Here is a 17,520-nt window from a genome sequence, read left to right as displayed (position 1 = left end):
GCCGCAGGGAAGCGAGGCGGGGCCTTCCCTGTTCCCGCCTGCCCTGCCCCATACACCTGCCCTGTCACACGTGTCCTGAGTGGTGTGAGGGACGTTTAACCAAGAACCGTTGTTCTTACAAAACTGAGTGCCTGGCACCTGACCCCAGCAGGGGGGAACGACCCAGAGACATCGGACTATGAATCCTTAATGTAAAACACAGTCCCTTCCCGGAGTATGTACTGATACCTTTATACATACTGATACCCCTATTTACTAGTTCATTTAGGGGGAAGGACTGAGAGACATCAGACTATGAATCGTTAATGTAAAACACAGTCCCTTCCTGGAATATATACCCACACCTGTATTTACAAGTTAACTTAGGAGGAAAGGTAGCCAAAGTACCAGGAATCCATATCTTAAATAGATGGATGAGGGTTCCCCTTTTAATGTATTATTTTATATAAACTGAGGCAGGGTTGGGTAATCTGTAAACCCTGAAGTACCAACCAGCAGGGAACGGGAGGGAAATTGCGGGTGGGATTTTGGGGGATATTAACAGGGGCTTTTTGCCCTGTTATGTGTGCCGACCTTTAGGTACAACACATATCGTTGCAATATCATTATTGAAAAGATTGCTTTGCTGAGAAATCCTGCCTGAGCCGATTATATTTGCAGAATAATTGTTTCCTACAGTGGGAAGGGACCCACAAGGATCATCGACTCCAACTCCTGTCCCTGCATATGACAACCCCGAAATTCACAAAACGAATTCAGATGTTATTTAGGTTGCAGCTTGAGGCAGCAAACACCTCTGTGCTTTCCCTGTGGGTGACATGGGGGACATGGGGTGGTGGCACGGGACTGGACAGGACACCAGCCATCTGAGGATGGCGCACCAAGGCCTGAACATGCAAAAGACTGTGGACTCCAACCTCCCCCAGGCATATGAGACCCTACACATGTCAAACATGTCCTCAGTATGTGCGGACACTTGAAATTTTAATCTTGTCCCAAGGTACCTAGCTTTACAAGAGGGTAGAATAGTCCCTCTTGTGTGTAACAGCATTTAACAAACGCTTGTAAAGCACTGATTTTATTGACATGAACATAACCAAAGACACTTCAAAGAAATTAATTCTGTCTTCTGAAAATTATTTGAATGTGACTGGCAAGCAAGTTGTGAGGCCACACAATCAGGAAAATAAAGCATCAAAGAGCTGCTCACTAGTCCCCAAACCTCACAGGTGCCACTGTCAGTGCCCATTGCCCCATGTGCCAGCAGGAGGTCAGGGCTGAACCGGCCACCGGGATCAAAAAGTCACCCCAAAATTGCTCTTTTTTGGGCACCTGGGACTGTGTCTCAGCGCCGTAGCACAAGATCATCATGTCATCTTAGGACCCTGTGGAGCCAGGTGTCATCACGCTGTTTTAAATACTTCATTTTTTGGTTTACAGTCATCTTTTTTTAAACCATCTTCTCATTCAGGAAATCCTTGGTCCACAGTCAACAAAGTGAGGAGTGCTAAATCCCCAGGCTCCTCTTGCCTCGAAGATTGGAAGTTGCCCGCGTATAAAATCAATTAAAAATAATTTTGCACATTAACAAAATGATAAGGAATGAATGATATATTTTTTTCCTCTTTGCTGCAATGTGAGATGGCAGCAGTGGGGCAGCACTGGGGAGGTGAAGGGCTGTTCGTTCTCAGGACAGTCTTTAGGCTCTGATAAGCATATTTACAGAAGATTTTATTTATTAAAATGATTTTAAGTGCATGTGGGGTAGGAGCCCATACCTGGCGCTCCGACAGAGGACTGAACCCAAACAGCGCCCGCACCTGCAAGGAGCGGGTGGTGTAACGATTGCTGGGTGGGATGGAGCCCAGAGCTCTCCCAGCCCTAAACCTACAAAAAATAGTCATTGAAAAAAAAAACACCACACATGCACACACAATTGGAAATTAATATTCAACTACACGGCAGCAGATAAGTGAAGCGACTCAATCTGTGGCAGGGCAGATAAGCACAAGCCTCCGGCCTGGAGGAGCAGCTGCTGTTGAGGGAGAGAACAAGGTCATTGCCAAACAAAACAGCCCCTGCTTCCTCTTCCTCCTCCTCCTCACTCCCCTTGTCTCCTTTCATGCCTGCTCCAAGCCCTTGCCAAAAGATGGGACTCTTGCCATACCCGGAGGGCGAGGAGGGGGCTCGGGGCTTGCTTGGCCTCCCAAACCCATCCCTGGTCCCCAGTGCAGGGGCTTTGGCAGGCTTGCCATGCCAGCGAAGCCAGGGCACGTAGGAGAAACTGTCCCACATCCCATTCCCCCTTGGGACAGGGTTTGGCTGGGATCTCCTCATCCTGGCTCAGCAGCAGCGAGTGTCTCACCCTTGCTGTGCTGTGGTCTGCAGCTGAGATGATCCCCCCATTTTCCCATAAACATTTTTCAACTATGTCTAAAAGGCTTTTATTTTCCATTTGTTTCCCCCTTACCTGCTGGAGTAACAAGGGATTTGCTCCAGAGGGCTCTGCAGCCAAGCCCACCACCCCAAAACCTCTCCATCCCACCCCAGGCACCGTATCCAACCCCCAGCTCCTGGCATCGGGGCTTCACCCCAGCCCCAGCCCCTGCAAACACCTCTGGGAGAGCAAAGACCTGAGTGATGTGGGGAGGAGAAGAATTGGTTTATTTTCTTCTGCTCTCCCCCCGGAGAGAGTGACTGGTCTGCTCGTTGGTGTGTTTTGTTCGGGATGAATCGCGGCTCCATGGGGCACTGAGCCCAGCATTAATAAACCTGACAGCTCCTCTCCGGATGTAATTGCAGCAGTTTTGATAATGAAGGTGTTACTCCAACGGGCTTGGGGCGAAACTGTCGCTCCCGATGGCTGAGACTCCGCAGTGGGGAGCGATGATGTGCAGCCGCCGTCCCCACTCTGGGCAGCCCTTGGGGACAGGCAGCAGACGCTCTGGCTCCGTGGGGTCACTGGGGGGGACATTGCCTCTGGGGGGCTGAATGTGGGGCTAGCGGCTCCCCAGAACACATCCCTCCCTGCTTCAGTGCATAACCGAGGGCTGGCAGGTTTAACCCTTTAACCCTCACCCCAAATCTGGGGACATGGTGCCCCCAGAGCTGCAAGCGCCCATGCGTGGGGGTCACCTGGAGCAGTGAGTGGGGGACCCTACAGCACATCGGTGACCCCAAAACAAGCACTGTGCCTTTATCTACAGCAAAGCAGCTAAAAATCCCCCAGAGTTTCTTCAGCATATAATTTCCTGCCTATAAAGGGAACATTTTCCTGCCTCTACACCCGGTGTACAGTGCTCAGGGCAGGAAGTGGTGGGGTCAGTAGTGGTGTTCTGGCTGGTGGTCCGGGGTCCCCGAGCCCCTCGGGCTGTTGGGTGCCTGTACCTGCGACTTCTTGGTCAGCATCTCCTCGCGGGGAGGTGGCAGGGGCCGCTTCAGCCCCTTAGCGGAGGAGCTGGACGTGTCTTCTGCATCGCCAGGCTGTGTCCCCAGCCCGTTCTGGGGCTCTGGGGGCTGGTAGCCCGTCTGGTTGGGGTCCAGGGGGTCTCTGGAGAGGAGGATGCAGATGGAGGGGACATTCTTGTGGACAGTCATGCTCTGTGCCGTATCGCCGGGCGGCGGGTCCTGGTTCTCCCAGACCTCCCACAAGGTTTTGTAGCGCACCTTGGTGACCTGGTGAAGACCTCCCAGCTTCCGTTTCATGATCTCCACGCAGGTGATGGTCTTGGTGACTGCCCTGCCGGAGCCGCTGAAGACGATCTGCCGCCTGCCCTTCAGCTCCATCTGAGCCATAGCAAAGTTCATCAGGTTCCTGATCTTGCTGCCCTCCTTCACCTTCATCTCCACCACGTCGGGGGGCAGGTCGGGGAAGGGCAAGGGGCTCTCCTCCTCCGAGGTCCTCACCTTTCGGAAGTTCTCCATCCTGGACCGGGCAACGGGCTTGGCTCCCCCTCCTTCTGCAGCCATCCTTCTCCCTTTCTCAGGGATCTGCTTGGTTGGGCTCCTAGCCCCCCGGGACCATGGTGGAGCTGACTTCGCTGCCCTCCAGCCCAGCCCACCGGACGGCTGAGCTTAACCCTGCACCCCCGGGACTGCCAGCCCCTTCCTCTCTCCTCGCCTGGAGCTGGCAGGGAGCTCGGTGGCTGTGCTGGACGATGTCCCCCAGGGGACACAGGGCTGCAGGATCCCCGGGGTGCCCCCGGTCGCTCCCAGCAGGGAGAACGACTGACTCTGGCTCTTGGTGATGCTCGGGCTCCTCTGCTCCCACTGCAGCACTCGCTTCTGCTGCTCTTTGCTTCATTCTGGACTTCAGCAGCCCCCAGAGCTGTTCGGTGTAATTAGCAGATCCTCCCCCTCTCCCTCCTCTCTCTCCCCTTTCTCCCCTCCTCCCTCTCGCTCAGCCTCCCATCCCAGCACCTGCCTTCATCCCTGCCAGCACCCAGAGCCAGGGGAGGTGAAGGGGAGGGCAGGGAGCCCAGGTCCCCAGCCCGGAGCAGGCAGGGAAGTGAAGGGGAGGAAGGTGGCAGGCAAAGGGAGAAGCTCACTCTTGCTTTCATGATGCTGCCAGAGTCCTGCCCCCTTAAAGAGAACCTGGTCCCTTCTCTGGGTGCTTGCTCCGCTCAAGGACACCAACTGCTAACTGCAAATGTCAGCAGAGTGTGGGCAGCTGGCCTGCCTGTCACCCTGCCTCCCCAGCAGCATCCCCAGAGGGATGAGGGGTCCTGGCCATGCTGCGCATTGAGATGCAGGAGGTACTTGGAGAACGCCAGCAGCCTGAGCTCAACCCTTATCAGCCATCAGAGAAGCTACTGGGACCCACGGGCAGGAGGAATCCTGGCAGATGGCACAGCGGCTGTGCCTGGCTGCGGGGCTGGGACATGCACCGAGCGCACCAGGACTCTGCTCTCCCCGGGCCCCACAGCCTCAGCCCTGGCTCTGCCCACGGGAAAACATCTCCATCCCAAGAGCCCTGAGGAGCAGATGTCACGGCAGAGCCGGTTTTCACGGGCGATTTACCTCCATCCTCCTCCTCCTTTCCCATCCTTGCTCTCCACTGCTTTCCCAGACCCTGTTCCTTGCTCATCTCCATGTCCCCAACATGGGTCACCATCATATTTACTATCTGAGCCCCTTTCAATACATCCCTGGAGATACCTATTGCAGGCCAGAAGCTGTCCCCTTTCTGCCCCGGGCAGAGGCGATGTCCCTGCTCCTGTCACCTGCCTGTCCCCTGCCTGCCCCTGGCACCCCCAGCCTTCCACTCAGCAGGCTGGGGGGATCATTGCACAGTGGAAAGACATGCCGAGTATTGACTTGCAGTCAAATCTTATCGGCCTCCAGAGGCCCCTGGATTGTTTTCACTCCGAGCAGGGCTTGAAAAAATACATAAATAAATCAATCGATCCAATGGCCACAGAGGTGAGGGCAGGATGTGGCTGTCCACTCCCGGCCAAGGCAAACCCCTGCACCCCAGGGGTCCCCAGAGCAGCTTTCTGTGGGTACCATTGCCCTAAAAGGAGGGCTCAACAGCCCCCCGATCCAACCACCAAACTGGAGTTTGGGGTGTCTCTGCAGGCGATGGGAGAAGAGCACCAGTGAGTCACCCACGTGGGATGGGACACTTCATCCACAGAGTGTCCCACTGTGCTGGAAAACCCGAGGGGACAGAGAGCAGCTTTTCCTGACCCAGCTGACACCTCACCAGGCCCTTTGACACAGAAGGGGAAACTGAGGCAGGGCACAGAACGCTCCCAGGCTCATGCCCAGCACCGGATTCAGGCTTTGAGCATCCCCCAAGCCCAGCGATAGCGAGCATGCCTGCTCACTGCGCTTCCACCATGAATCCCTTGCTCTTATGAGACAAAACAACATTGGTTTTTCCCCCTTTCTGCTTGATGACTATCTGTAGCATCCTCGCTGAAGGCACTTGGCTCCTTCCTCAGGCAGGCAGGGATGGATTAAGCCTCTCAGGGAAATTGCTGCCTTCAAAAGATGCTAAAACCTTAGGAACATAATCGGGAAGGATTTTAGCAACCGTTTGCAGGGCATGCGTGGTTGAGGGAAACAAGAAATCCCTCCGAGTGGTTATTCAAGTGTGCAAACAGCTGCTGGCAGCACGGGAGGGTCCTGTGGCCACCGAGGGCTGCTGGGCACCGGATGAATCCCTGGAGCAGGGTGAACCATCCAGCCCTTCTTTCCTGGCCCAGGACCAGCTCTTGCCTCCCATGACCCATTTTTTGAGGCGTCAGGGCACCTTCCTCACCCATCAGACAATGGAAGCGGCAGCAGCTTCTCCCCACCGCCGCCTCTAATTGTTGCTTAACAAATTCTGCTTATTGCAGCCTCTGAAATGGAGGCAGAGGAGGTGCAATCACAGCCAAGGCTTTCTGCATCCCTCCAAGGGCTGCGGAGGGTGCGTTCCCCCCGTGGCTAAGGCTACAGTGGGGGGGCATTAATGACAGGGTCTTGCTTTTCCTCTGCAGTGCTTAAAATGTAAATGCAATTCATTATTAGCAACTCCATCGCTAATTACCTTCTGAAGCCATTCATTAGCCTGTCAGCTTATTTGTTGGAGGACAACAGAGTGGATTGATTGTTCCAAGTGAAGGAATAGCTGAAATGAGCTCAGCGGCAGGGAGCAGGGGTTGCGAGAGAGGAGAGCGGGGATGGGGGGGACACAAAGGCACAGGCAGCCCTAGCCATGGGGGGACCAGCAGAAAAACACTGGGAGAGAGGATGTGGAATCATTTAAAATGGAGAAGAGACAGATGGCAAAGGCAGGAATGGAGAAAAAATATGACTAAATCAAGTACACCCTGCGTATCATGTCTGTCCTCCCTGAGCACCCACTCCAGTCACACTGGGACCCAAAGACTGGTTTCTTCCTCTCATTCCCTTTGCATCTTCTCTCTGAGCACCCCACATCCCAGCACCAGGTGCTGCCAGCACCCCGCAGGGCTGGGGGTCCCATCCTGGGGGGTGCCCCATCCCTGCAAGACCCTCTTCCCTGACCCCCCAGCAGGCATGAGTTTAGAAGGACCATTTGGCAGAGGATGGCTGGCAGCAGCAGGGATGAAGAAAGCTGCAGGGGATGGTGTAGAGCCAGAGCTGACAGGGGACCTGGCCAAACCTGGGAAAAGGGGAGGGGAAAAAAACCCAGAGACATATTCCTAACGGAGAGCAGGACAGCTAGAGAGGAGCAGTAACCTGAGCCCCTGTCCTCCCCCTGCCCTCTCTATATTTTCTTTCATCTGATGTGTCCCTCCATGGGAGCAGTTCGGAAAGTTGAAGCATCCGATACAAGGAAAGTCTTGGCGCCAACATCCATCTCTGCGTCACATCGGCCCAGCTCAGGTCTCAGGCTCTCATCACGTTGCACTTGACTGGAGGCTGATGCCCAAGCTGATTGCAGCTCCAGCCTGGTGGTACAGATGGACCCCCAAAGTGCTGCAGTTGTGGGGATCCCCTGCCCCAGTCCTAACCAGGTACCAGGAGCTGCTGCTCCCCAGCACACACAACCCTAGGCTCCAGGTACTAGAGGAACCCTGAGGTGGCAGCAGCTCCCCACTAGCCAAGCCAACAAAAGAAACCCCACATCCCTACCTTAAACAGAAAATAGCAGATCTCAAGATAACCCTCACCAAGTAAGCAGCAAAAGAAAAAGGGAAAACCACCTTTTATAGGGCAAGTCTCTGCAGATCTAGAGCACAATGAGCAGGGAAACACTTTAAGGGCCCTGAGGGTGTTAATAAACCCTAATGATCCTGATCAGCCCCATCTGGGACACCCCACCCCTATTCTGCCCACAGCCAGGAACTCTGTTTAAGCTCAGCCCAGGGTGCTCAGTCCTAGTCTGAACTCTGTTTGGGTTGGTCTCTAGGTTAGCTACAGCTATCTTTATGTCTGGATTCTAACCCATGGACTGAACCTGACCTGGAGGTTGACTCTGTGGCTTGGCTTTGAAGCTGTCTACTTGCTGGCTATCTGGACTCAGCTCAGGTAGTGTGGGGTGAGCACTGGACAATCCTAGTTATCCCCTTGGCTTCCTGAATAACTCCTGCAAGTAAGAGGAGCACACACCCCTTTGGTTTTGACTCTCTCTTCTTGTAAAACCTGCAGGCAGGTGGAAATGCAGTGGTGCTGAGGGCAAGGAGCAGCTCTGCAGACGGCCATCCCTGAAGTCTCAATGAGGTGGGGAGATGCTGGGGGACCTGAGACAGGCCGAGAACCCAGTAGGAAGCAAATCCTGATCAGAGGAAACCTAAGAAATGAGAAATAAGGATGGTAAAATCAGGACTGAGTTGAGTCTGCTGAGGAATCCTCCCCAGGGAGGGGAGTTGGGGTGTGTGGCCAGCCCCAAATTCCAGGCCATGCACGCAGGGCCAGCACAGCTCTCCAAGTCTCAGAGCACCCCCATGAGGTTTTGCCCACGGATGAGCAGTGGCACTTGGTGAGAGTGGGGATCCACAGCCACATCCCCTCACCCCTTGCTCTTTGGTGTCCTGTCCCTTGCTCTCCTACTGTTACACAAGAATGTAAGGGGGTTCTGCTCTCTGCAGGGACCAACAGCTCAAGGCCCAAGACCCAGCAAGTGCTTAGAATGGACAGCTGGGCCCTCAGATATGGGTTAATCTGTGGCATGCTTATTTTCCTGCTTCCCTCTATTTCACCATCTGTGAAATAGGTGTTTTCTCTGTTTCTGCCAGGTTTCCTTCTTAGCATCCCTGCGGAGTGATGCTGTTCATCTGCCGGGAGTGTTTGGTGACCAAGGCTCACTGGTGGTGATTTAGCTGCTTCCCTGTCCTGCTCTTCACCCCTTCCCATGGTGGGATGTTGTCCTTGCTGACCCTTCATGCCCAATGAATCATGATAGTGTGCTGAAGCTCAAGGCTGTACCCCCAGAAGGGAGGGCAGTTTAGTTGTCAAGTAAAACCAGTTTCATGACACTGCACTGACATGTTCCCAAGCACCAAGGCAGGAGGTCCAAGTGCTCCTTGTGATGACACTCAGGCCAAGGCCTGTGGAGTCATCCTCATGCTGCTTGGCCTCCTCAGGATGACTTGGGATTTATGTCCCCTTAGGAGCTTTTTGTCCCCATTGTAAGCCCACCTGTGAGTCAATCCATCCCCTGTTCTTTGCCTCCCAAACTTAGCATCACTTGAGAAAGCAATCAACATATCCTCTGGCCTTCATGAAGTTAATTACTGTACAGAGCAGCACTGGATGTGAGGCAGACCACTGTGGGGCCCGGGAGGGGTGGTGGGGACAGTGGGGAACTTCTTGCTCTCAGAAACAGTGACATGGGATTTTTGCCATCCCAGGGAGCAACCCTGCAGTTGCACGGCTGAGATGGGAAAAATAACAGCAGGGCAGCTCCTCTGGCAGGCCTGGGAGTGGGGCTGGTGGTGACCCAGAGGGAGAAATAATTCCTGTTGTATCACCAGCACACTCACTGCAGCACCTGGCTTTTCTTAGGCTGTATTCTCATTGAAATATCAGCTTCCCTGACCTCTCTTGCAGGGGGTTGCAAACAGCCTGTGCCCTGCAAGGTCATCTCCTGTGTGTTTTGTGGGGTGCACACACGTGGGTGCGTTAGCTGCTGCTGCAGCTCCATTGGGCTTGGTTAAAGGATTAATAAGGTGGATTAAAAAGTAGTAATAGTTCCAAAATGCTGGACAGTGTGACAGCTGTGACACAGAGAGCAGGGTGTTCAACACCGCAGGACCCTGGTCTGGAGCGCAGTAGGGGGCAGACGTGGGGTCCCTTAAATTGGGTCCCTTCCCACCCCATAGAGTCCCCAACCCTATGTTGCCCCGCCCCTCCCCGCCGGCGGCGCCAGGACCCTGGACAGCGCCGACCGCTCTCGCGAGATTTCGACGCCGTCCGTAGCCGGCGGCGGTCGCCGTAGTCTCGCGAGATCTGGGCCGCTGCGGCAGGAGCAGCGCCAGGCGGGCGCGCTGCCGCCGCCACCCGCCGCGGGACCGGCCGGGTCACGTCACGTCACGTCACGCGGGTGAGTCCCGGGGCCGTGGGGCGTGTGTGGGGGGGACACAAGATCATCGGATGCTGCCCCCGAGGAGGCGACCGCCTTCTGCATCATCCCCCCGCTGCGCCCCACTGCGGGGGGGTAGGTGCGCGGCGTGGAGGCGCCCACGCGTGGGTGCAATGACCCGCCGGGACCGAGCGCTGCTCGCCCTCCCCGAGCATCGCCCCGCGCGGGGGTTGTTGGGGTTTCTCCTCGGTGGTGCATTGCAAACAAACAGACAACAAAAAATAAAACCCACCCAAATTTTGCCAAAGCCCCTGCTTTTTGCACAGCGCTGGGGCCGGTGTGGGGTGGGGGACACGCACGACCACACGTCCCCGCTGCCGGCGCACGTGCGTGGGGCCGCGTCGCCGAGCGCTGCCTGCGGAGACGCCAGCGGGCAGGCGGCGGAGCCGCCCGTGGGCAGCCCGCGGGTGTCGGGTTTGCTTTGCCTGTCCCGTGTCCTGCGTGATGCTGGGGGGGGGGGTGCTGCCCTGGTAGAGGCCCCCAAGCCCGCTCCGAGAGCCCCAAGCCCCCTCCGAGAGCCCCAAGCCCCCCGTGTCGGGAGGAATGTGCCCGGGAGAGGGCAGACCCCGCGGGGACGCACAGGATGGCCATTTTCGTGCTCGTATTTAAAACCTTAATTTTTGCTTTCATTCTGCTTAATTTTCCCTGCTGGGACAGAGCTGAGCAGGGCACGGGCTGGGACCGTCCTGCGATGCTGAGCTCCCCTCTCTCCCACCTGCAAGACACCGCGCAAGGTGCCAAACGATATGAGTAATCGTCAAGCCAGCGCTCAAGTGACTCATTACTGACAATCACTGCTGATTTTTTTCTTCTCTTCCCAGCTGATATTTTCAGCTATTTCCCTGCTTCCTCCCGGCCTGGTTTCTGGCTTGGGTGTGCAGAGACGGGAGCTGCGATACCATCAGGAGGCAGCCTGGTAGTTCCCTGTGCTGGTTCTCCTTGCAAAAAGCAATATAAAAAAAAAATAAATTGGTTTTGGGCCAAGTAACGAACTTGAGGATTTCAGGCTGCCCACAGCTGCCTCCGGTGGGGCTGCATCTCCCAGGGCTGGATCTAGGTCAGGCAGGAGTGGGAGGTTAAGCCCATGCCCTGCCCCACATTGCTGAATCTTCTCTTAATCTCCTGCCTTAACCGGTGCATAAAGCCTCGGGCCCGAGGGGCCGGGATTTATTCTGCTGCCAGCCAGGTGCCGGCGTAAGCCCGGATGTGTGAATTGTGTAGAGTGTCCGCATAAATAAAACAAACTGCCTTCTTACAGCGCTGTCCTTGAGCTATTTTGGAGCTGGGGGGAAGGTGAAGGCTCTTTGGGGAGGTCCCTGACCACTTCACGTCACTTTTTCTCTTGTTTTCTTCCAGCTTTGTTAAAACTGCCAGGTTTTTATCCCTAATTTTTCCTGTGGAACGGAGAGGCTGAGTGTGTGCCAGCATGGCAGGTACGGAGGGGGGTCTCCGAAAGGGCCTGGGGCTGTAATGTCACCTCCTTGGTCCCTGGTGGGTTACGGGTGTCTGTGCTTGCAGGATCTGCAGGGCTAAATTTGTCTCTATCCGTGTGGGTGGTTGCGAGGGGAAATCCCTAATTCCTCCCTCAATTCTTGAGTTGAATGAGTCTAATTCAGAAGCCCCTTGATTCGCATTCAGCTCCGTGTGGTGCCCAAAGGCGGCGAAACCTTTTTCTTGCAGAAAAAGTGAACAACTTCCCTCCACTGCCCAAGTTCATCCCCTTGAAGCCATGTTTCTACCAGGACTTCGATGCGGAGATCCCACCGCAGCATCGGACCATGGCCAAGCGGCTTTACTACCTCTGGATGTGTGAGTTGGTGGGCTCGGGTGGGTTCGCGTTTCCCTCTCCGAAGGGTTCTCCTCTGGAAGGCACCGGTCGAAAGAGCGGAGTGAGACCTGGGGAAGTCCTTCTGCCCCTCCAAGCCTCAGTGTCCCCTGTTAAAACCCCTTGGGCAGTTCCAGGCTCCAGGACGGAGGTGTGGAGCTGGCTCAGCACCCGAGGGCCGTTGGTGGCCTTAGTGTCGCACTGGAGCGAGGAGGAGACAGCTCAGCACCCACAGGTCCTCCTGCCAAAGGATTTACTGACTCGCTTGGCTGCCGGCTGTGCCCCCCAATAGAGCTGCCAAGCCTGCCCTGGCTTTTTTTGGCAGCCAGGCTGGGGAAAAGGGCTTTTTCTGCCATCATGAGTCCTCTGGCAGCGCCCCGAGGCAGAGATGCTGCTTGGACTGGAGGGCCAGGGTGCCTGCTCCCCAAAACAGGGGAGTGCAGGGCTTCTCCCAAAGCCTTGCACCTTGTTCTTGCCTGTTCCTCTTGCATGCCTCTGTGTGCCGTGCTGTGCTAACAGAGCTGTCACTGTCTTCTAACTCTTAAAACTAGCCTGGGTCTCTCTTCCTTACCGACCCCATGTGAGGAGAAGAGCCAGAGGGACAGGTCGCACCCTGACGTGTGTGGAAACGTACTCAGGGCAAGCCGGTACCAGCGTTTTGATTTTGAAGAACTTAGTTCCTTAATTAGGTGTTTTCCCTGAACTTTGGAAGCGTATCAGCGTGTAGGGCACGCCCTGTGCTTTGTAGGCACGTTATGGGTTGAGCTGGTGCCGGGTAACTTCCCCTGTTGTGTCAGGAGGGTTAGTGGAGCTTTTCTATGAAGCGGGAGGAAAAAAATGTGTTTCCCTAGAGAAGCTGTCTTGGGGGTGTTAAATCCCCTCCCCATCCCAATCTGGCTGTTCTTAATTTAACAGAGCTCAGTTCTTGCTCCTGCCTCTCCCACAACGCAAGCACCAGCTCTCTGAGCCCGTTTCTCTCCGGAGTTCCTCTCTGGATCATTTTCTCCCCAACTCCCCCACGAACACCCAGCCAGACGCGGGCACAGAGAGGCTGACAGGTCCCCTTGGTGTCCTTGGGGGCTCCGGGGAGCCGAGCACCTACTCAGCCCGGCCAGCTGAGCTCCCTCTCTTGCCAGCTGCAGCTCTGTCACAGGCGGCAGTGGGAGGCTTGGAATTCTCGAAGAAATAATGAATCATTCTCAAAAATCGGAGGCGTCAGAATGCAGATGAGCCTTCTCGGCTTTGTCCTGTGTCTGCTAAGCTGGGCTTCATAGTAGCAGCCCTTGTCTCGCTTAACCCCGAGCAGGGGTGGGAGAAGCAAACATACCAGTTGCTTTCTGTTGGTGGAAACTTGCCTCAGCTCATCAGCAGCAGGGGGACATGTCCCTTCCCTGTCCCCAGAGCCCCAACCCTGCTTAGGACATAACAACTCTGAGCAATGTGTATATATATATATTTTTCATTTTGCTCCTCAGCTGAGGTTAGACCCCTTTTGGCTGAGCCTGGGGCCGCTCAGTTGATTTAAATTAATTTAAAGGAAACCCGTCTTGGTTAACACACTGCTGGAGCTCAGCCCTGCACAGGCATCCATGGGGTCGGGGTCTCTGTTATCGCACCGACGTCCTCGCGTACACGCGCTACTCTGCTCCCTCTGTGTGTGTGTGTGTGTGTTTGCAGTGAACAGCATCACCTTGGCGGTGAATCTCGTGGGCTGCCTCGCATGGCTGATTGGAGGCGGCGGAGCTGTTAATTTTGGACTGGCAATTCTCTGGCTCATTCTCTTTACGCCCTGCTCCTATGTCTGCTGGTTTAGACCTATTTACAAAGCTTTCAAGTAAGTGGTCACGCCTGAGCCCGGCTTTTCGTGGTCTTTTTTTTGTTGTTTGTTTTCCTTCCTAAACAGTTTGCACTTAGCTCGGAGCATTGCCTGAATGTCTGGGGGAGTTTCTGCTCTTTCTGTCCAGCCCTTTAGTGTGACTTTCTAACCTTCAAAGCAAGAGTGTTTAGGATTTCCCAAGGTCCAAAACCCCAACCAGGCAATAGAAAGACCTGATATGTGTCTCTGAGCAGCATCGGGGCAGTGGTGAGGATACAGTTGGGGTGCCAACTTGCCCTCCCCTCCTGCCCATCCTTGAGGCTTCTTTTCTATTTTTCCACGAGCCCTTGAGGTGCTTATGTTGATTATATCTTGCTGCCGAGGTCGATTCCCAGAGCAGTATCACCAAATGTACAAAACTGGGGGTGTATTTCTTCCCCATGTGGGAAGGTTGAGTCTGACGGTGGGTGGTGTGCGTTGAGAGCTGTCTCCCAACACAGATTCACTCTTGCCTGGTGCAGGGAGGGCCTGGTGCCCCATCGCTTTCCCAGGTGCCCCCTCAGCACCTTCAGCCTCTCACAATTCCTCTTTCGCCTGTAGTTTTGCTCTGGTACCCATGGGCAGCTCCGCTTCTCACCCTCCTCTCGCTAAACCATGTCTGCTTCTGCCCTGTGAGGGTCTGAGATGTGGGAGCATCTCCTTGGGGATGGAGGCGCAGGGAGTGACCCAGCCTTCTCTTGCAGGACAGACAGCTCCTTCAGCTTCATGGCCTTCTTCTTCACCTTCATGGCGCAGCTGGTGATCAGCATCATCCAGGCGGTGGGAATCCCGGGCTGGGGCGTCTGGTAAGGGAGATGCTGCTCTGGTGTCACACGCGTGGACAGTCACTGTTGCACTGCTGCTGTGGGCTCATGGTGTTTGAACATCCTCCGCGCTTTCTCTGCTTGGGGAGATGGTTTGAGGAGCTGGGGTGCGTTGAGCCAGTGGGGGAAGCCTGAGCTGGTTGTTTTAATCTCCCCGCAGTGGCTGGATCGCAGCGATTTCCTTCTTCGGGACCAACGTGGGCTCGGCCGTGGTGATGCTGATCCCCACCATCCTGTTCACGGTGATGGCCGTCTTCTCCTTCATTGCTCTCACGATGGTACTGGCTGGGATGAGAGGGGGGTGCCGCATTTTTAGGTGCTGTGTTGCATCAGGGAACCCTTCTGAACCACAAAATTCTGCTCCTCAAAACCCTGTGCCCTCCAACCCTGACTCCCCACGGCCTGTACTCCAAGCCATGCACTCCAAAACCCTGCACCCCCAGATCCTTCCCCCCAAACCCTGGACCCCCAAATCCTGCCTCACCAAGACCTGTACCCTAAAGCTCTGAACCCCCAAACACTGCACCCCCAGATCCTGCCTCACCAATCCCTGAACCCCAAAAACCTGCACCCCCAGATCCTGCTCCCCCAAATCTTGCACCTTAAAACCCTGCACACCCAGACCCTAAACCCCCGAACCCTGCACTCCTGAATCTTGCACCCTCAGATCCTTCCCCCAGCAACCTGCACCCCAAATCCTTCCCCCAGTCCTTGCAACCCCAAACCCTGTACCCCCAGGTTCTGAACCCCCAAACCCTGCACCCCCAATTATGCCTCCCCAAATCCCGCAACCCAAACCCGTTTTCTTTGAAATCCCCCAAAACCTCCACCCCTAAATCTTTCATCACCAGATCCTTCCCCAAACACCCTGCATCCCCCAAATCCTGCATCCCCAGATACTGAACTGGGGCTCAGCACAAGCTGTGGCCACTCAGCATCTCTGTTTTGTTTCTCTTTTCAAGGTGCATAAATTTTACCGGGGGAGCGGCGGGAGCTTCAGCAAGGCGCAGGAGGAGTGGACCACGGGGGCCTGGAAGAACCCCCATGTGCAGCAGGCAGCCCAGAACGCGGCCATGGGGGCGGCGCAGGGGGCCATGATGCAGCACGAGACGCCGTATTCGGCCACCCCCAACTACACCTACTCCAACGAGATGTGAGCAGCGGGACTCTGGCCTAGGGCGAGAGATTGTGGGGAAGGGAGGAGGAGGAGGATGGCTGAGCCCAGTTTGTGCAGCTATTTCAGAAAGGCAGAGTGTACCATAATGGTTCTTTTCCCTATTCTTTGTAACGAGATAATTCTGGATTTATTTTTTTTCCCCTCCCCCCATCACTGTCTTATCTCTTCTTTTCTCTTTCATTTTTCATTTTGAAGAGGCCGTGAGTTGACCTGCAGGGCTCTTGTTGTGCGTGGTAGTAAGTGTACGTTCACGTGTCTTCTTTTTCCCTGTGAAACAGTGTGTGGTGGCGGTTTTTTAATTCCTGTGGTGATAGGTGTATGTTAGAACTACATCAGCCAAAATCCCCCCGAAAGGGGAAGAGAAAAATAGCAACCAGCACCCACCTCCCCTCTTGGAACAAGCCCTGAACCACAGGTTTCCGACGTGTGTGAGTGTTCTCTTTCACTTGGTAGTGTCCAGCCACTTGCTGCTGTCTCAGCAATCCTGGGAATCCTCCCTTTTCTTTTGCTTTATAACTAGGAGGTGGCTGGCTGATTTAGCCTTTTAAAAAAAGGGAAACAAACCAACCAACCAACCCTGAAACCTGCTGTTGATATGCTGGAAGCCAAGAGATTCCTAATCTACACCTTGGCTCAGGATCTACAACTTCTCTCAGTGCGCGGTGTTGTAAATTAGTTCACATTTGGATGTGAAAGACCAATTTTTGTGCGTGGCAGTGGGCAGGAGCCCTGGCGCGCTTTGTGTGCGTGTGTGCGTGTGTTGGGGAGCCAAGACAGCGTTTCCCTGCATTTTTTAAAGGCTTCTGTTTGGAAAAGCGGCTACAAAACAGGCAGAGCGTTTCTCGGAGGATCTATTCTTGGGTTAGGCTCCGCATCAAATTGTGCCACCCCGTGCACAAACACACAGAACTGGTCTCACTGTAAACAGTGAGGCCGAGTTTTGTCCCTGTTAGCTTTTGGGGCTCTTTAGGGCTGGTGGGAAGGATATTACCGCTGGCTTGTGCTTCTGAAAAAGTGCAGTGAAACGTGGCTGTGTTTTTTTCCTGGCGCAGAAATCCCTGCCCAGGTCTGGTTTAAATAATGATCTTGGGCCTTAGCAGGAGGCAGCTGAGCTTAGACTAACACCCCATGGGCTGTGGCAGCTGGGGAAGGCAATTGCCTCGGAAGTGGGGGCTGATGGACACTGCGGGGCAGGAGTGGGAAAGTTCCTTCTCCCGGATGCTTTTCAGACTCTAAATGCACTTTAAATAAGCCAAATTCTTCTCCAAGTCCTAGAAAAGCAGCCCAAACAGAAGCAGATCCATCCCTGTGGCTCGAGTTTCTCAAGCTTGTGCCTGCAGCTCTCCAGGGTTGCACGAGTCCCCAGCCTGTCCCTTCTGGTGATGCTTGTCTGTGACTCCCACCCCCGAGAAATCCCCTCAAAGAGGAACTTCTCTTTCTCAGCAAAGCACCCCAAGAATAGTTTCCTTTTTAAGGATATCACTTCAGTCGTTCTGCAGTAGGCAGTTGTCTCTTGGCAAGACTAAACTGATAAAAATGCCTGTCTGTGTGTGTGTGTATATACGTGTATAAAACATTAAGGAGAAAAGTAATCCTTTGCTGAGCCTATTATGTACTTAATCAGGTTTAAATATTGTGCAATTCATTTATAGCTAGCCTAAAACTTACTATGCCAAATCACATGCTCTGTCATCCGTGTCTGAGAAATGATGGATTTAAGTGACTTCACCTTTTGCATTTACAATAAGACGCATCAATAATAACTGTAACAAGCTGTAACTAACA

General features: G+C 54.5%; 2 protein-coding genes across 2 annotated transcripts; one reads left to right on the top strand and one right to left on the bottom strand.

The window, feature by feature from the left end:
* Positions 1–1,062: 1,062 nt before the first annotated feature.
* Positions 1,063–4,346, bottom strand: RPP25 (ribonuclease P and MRP subunit p25). The gene has a single exon (XM_071813754.1). The coding sequence runs from the start codon at positions 3,967–3,969 to the stop codon at positions 3,322–3,324; it is 648 nt and encodes a 215-aa protein (XP_071669855.1). The 5' UTR covers positions 3,970–4,346; the 3' UTR covers positions 1,063–3,321.
* A 5,563-nt stretch (positions 4,347–9,909) lies between these two features.
* On the top strand, positions 9,910–17,327 carry SCAMP5 (secretory carrier membrane protein 5). The gene is made up of 7 exons (XM_065847620.2): positions 9,910–10,015; positions 11,411–11,487; positions 11,735–11,863; positions 13,557–13,713; positions 14,439–14,540; positions 14,719–14,836; positions 15,521–17,327. The coding sequence occupies exons 2-7, from the start codon at positions 11,481–11,483 to the stop codon at positions 15,713–15,715; spliced, it is 708 nt and encodes a 235-aa protein (XP_065703692.1). The 5' UTR covers positions 9,910–10,015; positions 11,411–11,480; the 3' UTR covers positions 15,716–17,327.
* The last annotated feature ends 193 nt before the right edge of the window (positions 17,328–17,520 follow it).

The sequence above is a fragment of the Patagioenas fasciata genome, chromosome 12 (genome assembly GCF_037038585.1).
Source record: "Patagioenas fasciata isolate bPatFas1 chromosome 12, bPatFas1.hap1, whole genome shotgun sequence".
NCBI classification, from domain to species: domain Eukaryota; kingdom Metazoa; phylum Chordata; class Aves; order Columbiformes; family Columbidae; genus Patagioenas; species Patagioenas fasciata.
This window is presented reverse-complemented; position numbering and strand designations above follow the sequence as displayed.